Source organism: Haematobia irritans, chromosome 3 (assembly GCF_050003625.1).
Source record: "Haematobia irritans isolate KBUSLIRL chromosome 3, ASM5000362v1, whole genome shotgun sequence".
Classification (NCBI taxonomy): Eukaryota; Metazoa; Arthropoda; class Insecta; order Diptera; family Muscidae; genus Haematobia; species Haematobia irritans.
In genome coordinates, this window is record NC_134399.1 from 19,133,087 (window position 1) to 19,141,650 (window position 8,564).

At 25.6% G+C, this 8,564-nt stretch overlaps 1 protein-coding gene across 1 annotated transcript; it reads left to right on the forward strand.

The window, feature by feature from the left end:
• The first annotated feature begins 862 nt into the window (after positions 1–862).
• LOC142228876 (uncharacterized) lies at positions 863–7,696 on the forward strand. The gene is made up of 3 exons (XM_075299411.1): positions 863–1,018; positions 7,263–7,437; positions 7,509–7,696. Exons 1-3 carry the CDS (start codon positions 958–960, stop codon positions 7,585–7,587), a joined length of 315 nt encoding a protein of 104 aa, XP_075155526.1. The 5' UTR covers positions 863–957; the 3' UTR covers positions 7,588–7,696.
• The last annotated feature ends 868 nt before the right edge of the window (positions 7,697–8,564 follow it).

An 8,564-nucleotide genomic window follows, 5' to 3' on the forward strand; every position in this document is an offset into this window, starting at 1 on the left:
AACTTTGAGTCACTAACTCATCTCCATTATAGATCTGTATGAGAGAGGCACAAATCTGCATTGTAAAGAAATGTCCGCAAAAAATATACTGACCTCTTGTAATCATTAGTATATTTGGAAGATAATGCTTTATTGAGAATCTACTCTCTCACATTCTCTGTTTAGTGTATGATCTTAGATTTTATAATTGAGAAAAAATGTATACACTGAAAAAAAATCAACTTAGCTGCATTGTATTCCTCTTAAAAAATAAGATTATTACTACTTTACTATTATACTTACAGAGGGGCTGATATGTATTGCAAACAACCTTAGGGCGCTATCATTTCTAAATCGCCTGTCTGATAGCTGACATATTTATTTCACTTATAGTTAAATTTTTTATTTATAATTAATACTTAAATTATAGAAAACCCAAAATTAGTATAAAAATAAGAAATCATTGGCCACCGAGGAAGTCAGCTAACAAAATTTTTAAAATTTTTTATATACAGACTTACAAAAGCATTTTGATCTATTGCCCTCAGAAATAAAGTTATTCGCCATGGAATTCATACTGGGTAGTTTGATAGCTTTACATTTGTCAAAATAAAGTCAAAATATTTTTGCCAATTGTAGCATACTATAACCGTATCATGATCTAATCAAGCTCAAGTTCAGCAATAATTATTCTCTCGATTTTGTGTGTAAACAGTATCAGCATCTTTTGGTTTGGCGTTGTGGTTTTTTATTTATATTTTTTGTCTTTCATAATTAATAGTAAACTAACAAATGTATACTATATAGCTACCATATTCAATTAAAAGAAATCCCTCTTTACAAAAAATATAATCTCATTTGAACGAATAGATGGCGAGGCTATAAAAGAACGCATTTAATTAAAAAAAATTTTTAGTAGCCATTTAAACATAACTGAAATAATATTCAATATTTTCATTCGTACAAAAAAGTATCAAAATGAACATTTTATTTTTCTTATCAGTTCTATTGGCAATGGTTTTTGTACAACAAATATCAGGTAACTTAAACCTGTAGTGTCTAAAAAAACTGTTAAGGCATTGATGCCTCCAATGGTGATATTAAAATATGGAAAATATGGGATGAAGGGTATTGCAAATGTGTAAAAGTCGAGTTTATAAAATTATAAAATAATCGTGGACTTTTCCAAAATGTTGAGTAATAATAAGTGGACGTTTCCAAATTTTAGAAAATGTCAAAAAATCCCCCAGTTAACTGTGCGTTTGCTAAACTTACGATCTATATACAAACAACATGGACAGACAGATTCAGGGTCGACTAGTAGTGGACACTGCGGGATATACAAATATATGAACCGACGTGGACCAATTTTTGCCGTTTATGAGAGAACATCTACTAACATCACATACAAAATTTTAACCGGACCGTATAAAATTTGCTCCCCAAAGAGGCGCCAATTTGGGCATCGGTTTATATGGGGGTTAACATAATTACACTAAAAAAAAAGTTTACTTGGATCCAAAGATTTTGGACCTTCCCTTAAGGATTTCGGTATTGATACCGAGCCAATGATGCAGCTTCTTTAAAATAAAGAATTTTTTTAGCGACCTATCTGGCTTTAAATCTAGGACCAATAATATTAAAATTAGGATACAGATTTCTTTTATCAAAATTGCATTCTCTTTTCGCGGTTTATTAATCAAGGTACTCACGTACAAACAAATGCCAGTTTAAAAATCCAAATTATAACGGATACTTCAAAGTAAAAAATGTTTTCTTAATTCCAAAAAAAAAAAGCTCTAAACCAAAGGCACTAAATCCTCAAAATAAGTCTTAGCCTATATTTGAAGCGTTTTTATCTTAAATCTAAAGTTTCAATATTTCAGTTAATTTAAGGACAATTTCTTTAAATCAAAAATGTTGTTTCCTTACTTTAAGGAAAATTAGCCTTAGTCCAAAGACATGCGACTTTAACGGAGTTACGCAAATTTACAAAATTTGTGTCCTAAATTTAATGAAAAAAAATTTTTTGAAGCATAGATTATAAACTTTATTTTAAATAAAATTTCATTATTTTAAAGAAATTTGTCCTTAATATTTTGTAAATTTCGCATCCTAAAATTGCACTACAGTGGCTCCCTGCGTAATCATTAATATCATGTAAATATTTTTTTCAATGTATGGACCGATATGGACCAATTTTTCTCATGATTGTTAGAGGTCATATACTAACATCTCGTACCAAATTTCAACCAGATCGTATGAAATTTCCTCCTCCATGGAGTTCCGTTCTCTGCGAAAAGCTTTATATGGGGACCATTTATATAATAATAGGTTAGGTTAGATTAGGTTAGGTTAGGTGGCAGCCCGATGTATCAGGCTCACTTAGACTATTCAGTCCATTGTGATACCACATTGGTGAACTTCCCTCTTATCACTGAGTGCTGCCCGATTCCATATTATGCTCAATGACAAGGGACCTCCTTTTTATAGCCGAGTCCGAACGGCGTTCCACATTGCAGTGAAACCACTTAGAGAAGCTTTGAAACCCTCAGAAATGTCACCAGCATTACTGAGGTGGGATAATCCACCTTTTTGGTGTTCGGTCGAAGCAGGAATCGAACCCACGGCCTTGTGTATGCAAGGCGGGCATGCTAACTATTGCACCACGGTGGCTACTAACATCACGTACAATTATAGACATATATGCACCAATTTTTTCACGCTGGTTGGAGGGCAAATACTAACATAAACTATCAAATTTCAACCGGATCGGATGAAATCCAACCAAAAATTGTCATTTCTATAGAAAATTTTGTCAATTTTTTTTATTTATTTATTACAAAATTTACAATCACAACAAATTATATAAATATAAAAGGATTACGTGCTAACAACGAAGGTTTTTGACCTATCAAAATATCATTTCTATAGAAAATTTTGACAAAATTTATTTCTATAGAAAATGTTGTCAAAATTTTACTTCTATAGAAAGTATTGACAAAATTTTATTTCTATAGAAAATTTTGAAAATTTTTTTCTGAGTTTTCTGAAAATTTTATTTCTACACTGAAAAAAAGCATGCCCGGTTCCAATGATTTTGTCTTACTTTAAAAAAATTTGGTATTGATTCCGAGCCAAAGAAGCGTAGAGTAGAAGTAAAGATACTTTTAAGACACAATTCTCTTTTAAAAACCTTTATATTAGAAATATGCGTCCTCTATGCTAAGCAAAATTTGCATTCGTATATTAAAGACATGAAATCTTTGACCTCACGACAATATTTTTTTAAGTTATAGAAAATTTTCCCAAAACTTTATTTCTATAGAATTTTTCTGAAGATTATTTCTACAGAAAATTTTGTCAAAAATTTATTTCTACAGAAAATTTTGTCAAAAATTGTATTTCTATAGAAATTTTTTTCAAAATTTTATTTCTATAGAAAATGTTGTTAAATATTTTATTTCTATAGACAATTTGGCAAAAATGTTATTTCTATAGACAATTTGGCAAAATTTTATATCTATAGAAAATTTTGTCAAAATTTTATTTCTATAGAAAATTTTGTCAAAATTTTATTTATATAGAAAATTTTATTTCTCAGAAAAGTTTCACAATATTTTATTTCTCAGAAAATTTTGACAAAATTTTATTTCTATAGAAAATTTTGTTAAAATTTTATTTCTATAGACAATTTGGTAAAATTTAAATTCTATAGAAAATTTTGTCAAAATTTTATTTCTATAGAAAATTTTGTCAACATTTTTTTTCTAGAAAATTTTGTCAAAATTTTATTTCTATAGGAAATTTTGTTAAAATTTTATTTATATAGAAAATTTTGTCAAAACTGTATTTCTATAGAAAATTTTGTCAAAATTTTATTTCAATAGAAAATTTTGTCAAAATTTTATTTCTATAGAAAATGTTGGCAAAATTTTATTTCTATAGAAAATTTTATCAAAATTTTATTTCTCAGAAAATTTTCACAATATTTTATTTCTCAGAAAATTTTGTCAAAATTTTATTTCTAAAGAAAATTTCGTCAAAATTTTATTTCTATAGACAATTTGGCAAAATTTAAATTCTATAGAAAATTTTGTCAAAATTTTATTTCTATAGAAAATTTTGTCAAAATTTTATTTCTATAGAAAATGTTGTTAAATATTTTATTTCTATAGACAATTTGGCAAAAATGTTATTTCTATAGACAATTTGGCAAAATTTTATATCTATAGAAAATTTTGTCAAACTTTTATTTCTATAGAAAATTTTGTCAAAATTTTATTTATATAGAAAATTTTATCAAAATTTTATTTCTCAGAAAAGTTTCACAATATTTTATTTCTCAGAAAATTTTGACAAAATTTTATTTCTATAGAAAATTTTGTTAAAATTTTATTTCTATAGACAATTTGGCAAAATTTAAATTCTATAGAAAATTTTGTCAAAATTTTATTTCTATAGAAAATTTTGTCAAAATTTTATTTCTATAGAAAATTTTGTCAACATTTTTTTCTATAGAAAATTTTGTCAAAATTTTATTTCTATAGGAAATTTTGTTAAAATTTTATTTATATAGAAAATTTTGTCACAATTGTATTTCAATAGAAAATTTTGTCAAAATTTTATTTCAATAGAAAATTTTGTCAAAATTTTATTTCTATAGAAAATTTTGGCAAAATTTTATTTCTATAGAAAATTTTATCAAAATTTTATTTCTCAGAAAATTTTCACAATATTTTATTTCTCAGAAAATTTTGACAAAATTTTATTTCTATAGAAAATTTTGTTAAAATTTTATTTCTATAGACAATTTGGCAAAATTTAAATTCTATAGAAAATTTTGTCAAAATTTTATTTCTATAGAAAATTTTGTCAAAATTTTTTTCTATAGAAAATTTTGTCAAAATTTTATTTCTATAGGAAATTGTGTTAAAATTTTATTTATATAGAACATTTTGTCAAAATTTTATTTCTATAGAAAATTTTGTTAAAATTTTATTTCTAGACAAATTGCCAAAATTTTGTTTGTATAGACAATTTGGCAAAATTATATTTCTATAGAAAATTTTGTCCAATTTTTTTTTCTATAGAAAATATTGACAAAATTTTATTTTGTTAAAATTTTTTTTATGGAAAATTTTGTCAAAATTTTATTTCTATAGAAAATTTTGTCAAAATTTTATTTCTATAGAAAATTTGGACAACATTTCTATAGAAATAAATTGTGTCAAAATTTTGTTAAAATTTTATTTCTATAGAAATTTTTATTCCTAAATTTTATTTCTGTAGGTAATTTTGTCAAAATTTTATTCCTATAAAAAATTTTGCCAAAATTTTATTTCTATAGACAATTTTGTCGAAATTTTATTTCTAAAGAAAATTTCGTCAAAATTTTATTTCTATAGACAATTTTGTCAACATTTTATTTCTATAAAAATGTCAAAATTTGACTTCTATAGAAAATTTTGTCAAAATTTTATTTCTATAGAAAATTTTGTTAAAATTTTATTTATGTAGAAAATTTTATCAAAATTTTATTTCTATAGAAAATTTTGTCAAAATTTTATGTCTATAGAAAATTTTGTCAAAATTTTATTTCTATAGAAAATTTTGTCAAAATTTTATTTCTATAAAAAATTTTGTCAAAATTTTATTTCTATAGAAAATTTTGTCAAAATGTTATTTCTATGGAAAATTTTGACAAAATTTATTTCTATAAAAAATTTTGTTAAAATTGTATTTCTATAGACAATTTGGCAAAATTTTATTTCTATAGACAATTTGGCAAAATTTTATTTCTATAGAAAATTTTGTTACAATTTTATTTCTATAGAAAATTTTGTTAAAATTTTATTCCTATAGAAAATTTTGTCAAAAATTTATTCCTACAAAAAATTTTATCAAAATTTTATTCCTACAGAACATTTTGTCAAAATTTTATTTCTACAGAAAATTTTGTCAAAAATTTATTCCTACAGAAAATTTTGTCAAAATTGTATTCCTTTTGTTTGTTATTGTTGGCTTCTCTTCAATCGTTATCGTTGTTTTTGATCTCAGCTTAAAGCCATGCATTGACTAAACTACAAGTGTAGCTTAACCAACAGAGGAAAAGTATGCTTGTCAAATTTATTTGGGCAAAGCCCTATAGACTGCAAGATGGTTGGATGTACAGCTGTTTCGGAATTACCACATTCCTCATCAGCATCCTCTACTTGTAGCAAAACTATCAACCAATTATCAGAATAAATTCGGGTAATTCACTCAACCCAACGTGTACATCCAACCAAATAAATTTGACAAGCATACTTTTCCTCTGTTGGTTAAGCTACACTTGTAGTTTAGGCTTTAAGCTGAGATCAAAAACAACGATAAAAATTTTATTCCTACAGAAAATTTTGTCAAAATTTTATTCCTACACCAAGAAAAAAGGGGCTCTAATGCCAACTGAACTTTATTTTAGTTCATGAAGATTAGTTGATTTTAGTTAAATTTTGCACAATATGAGTAAATGTTCCTTATTTGAATAAGTTTTTGCTAACTTTAATGACGTGAACAAAAATAAGAAAAAAAGTTGTATACAAATATAGTGCACAATTTTACTAGAAAATAAAATAGTTCATATTTTCCTAAAATGGCAGTAGTTGGCTTAAATTGTGTTCATAAGTCTCTCAAATGAGTAAATTTTACTAAAATTGTACCTGTCATGAACTTCGTATAGCGCTAAAGACATTTTAACAATTTTTAAATCCAATTTTTTCTTTCAACATATGAAATTTTCTTAAACAAGAGAAAAAAATTAATTATTTTTAATAAATTTTCTTCAATTTGACAAAAATTATGAACTTATTTGTAACATGTTGCAATTAGAAAACTATTTTAGTTAAAATTTTCTAAAATAAACCTACATTTTCTTCCCCGGTGGGTTCACTTTTTTTGGATGTACAGAAAATTTTTTCAAAATTTTATTTCTACAGAAAATTTGTCAAAAATTTATTCGTACAGAAAATTTTGTCATAATTTTATTTCTATAGAAAATTTTGTCAAAATTTTATTTCTATAGAAAATTTTGTCAAAATTTTATTTCTATAGAAAATTTTGTCAAAATTTTATTTCTATAGAAAATTTTGTCAAATTTTTTTTTCTATAAAAAATGTTGTCAAAAGTTTACTGTTAGTGGTGGATATATTTACTTACTCCCGAAGGGTCTTTAAATCAATTATTCTATCATTATGAAATTTTGATAATTATAGTTTTCCACATATATTTTTTCATTGACACAGTAATTTCGGCAGCCACTGAACCCGTTTGTGCCTACAAAACCATACAAGATGATACGATATTTTTGAAATATTTACCCTTGGCCAAACGTGGTGAGGAATATGTGGATTTTGGTACTGATGGCAAGTGTGTCAAGAAGGTCACATGTTCGGATACTTTTAAACTCGAAGTGGACGAGTAAGTATTTTTGAAAATATATTTGAAGTTTCATCTTATGAATATTAATAACAAAATAAATAAATTTACAGATGCAAACAATTCCCAGTAACATGTACTAATAAGAGACGTTATAATGGTGTATTCCCGGCCTGCTGTGTCAAATGTTAATAGTGACTCTGTAGTGTGAATTGTTTCGTTTTGTTCTCTATATAATTTTTTTTTTTAAATATACATGGATTCGTAATATAAAAAATTTTTAAAATATCTAAATAATGACACATAAAAAGGTAATGAAACTGTCTGCCACTAAGGCCAAAAAATAGGGTTCCTTTTTTACTATAATTTTTTAACATAGGACAACCCTTGTTTGTGTGTATTTGACATTTCGATGTATTTTTCAAAAATCAGCTGTGATCAGCTGACAGCAAAGGATATTTTATACAGGCAGAGAAGAATTATAATTGGCTAGAAACATTTCCACCATGATCATATAAAATCTCATCACGATCATGAAATCATCTGAGGGGATATAGGGAAGGACCTTCCCAGCAAAAAAAAAAAAAACTGAAAGGTCTTCCCAAGTCATTTTCAAGTTAAAGTATATCCAAAAATGTTGTTCTAGAGATGGATTTAATTTTCATTTCTTTTTCTGCATAGAGGTAAAAGTAGAAAAAGCTAAGAAAGAATTTATATTTTTAATTTTGTCCTATTGTTTTTTGAATGAAGTAAATTTGTTTTTGTCTTCCGGAGCCTCTTGGAGGACTAAATTCCATACGATATCATTGAAATTTAGTGCGTGATGTTAAGATATTATTTCTAACAACCTTGAAAAAATTGGTTTATATCGGTCCATAATTGTATATAGCCCCCATAAAAACCGAACCCCAGATTTAATTCTGGAGCTATTTAGAGGAACAAATCTTATCCGATCGGAAATTTGATAAGCAATGTTAGCATACGCCTTCTAACAATCATGCAAAAATTGATCCATATCTGTCCGTAATTCTATATAGCACCCATATAAACCGACTTCATAGACTTTTTGTGGTTATTATGAAAAAAGGGGTTCTTAGTTTTTATTATTTTATTTTAATACTGACTATAAAGAAAATTTAGTTAAAATTTTATTATGTTTAAATTTTATT

What these genes read in the sequence shown, in the direction of transcription:
- LOC142228876 (XM_075299411.1), top strand. Translation starts at nt 958, where the DNA reads ATGAACATTTTATTTTTCTTATCAGTTCTATTGGCAATGGTTTTTGTA. An exon ending in TTTTGTACAACAAATATCAG is followed by an intron (nt 1,019 to 7,262) that starts GTAACTTAAACC and finishes TCATTGACACAG; the next exon opens with TAATTTCGGCAGCCACTGAA. An exon ending in TTTAAACTCGAAGTGGACGA is followed by an intron (nt 7,438 to 7,508) that starts GTAAGTATTTTT and finishes ATAAATTTACAG; the next exon opens with ATGCAAACAATTCCCAGTAA.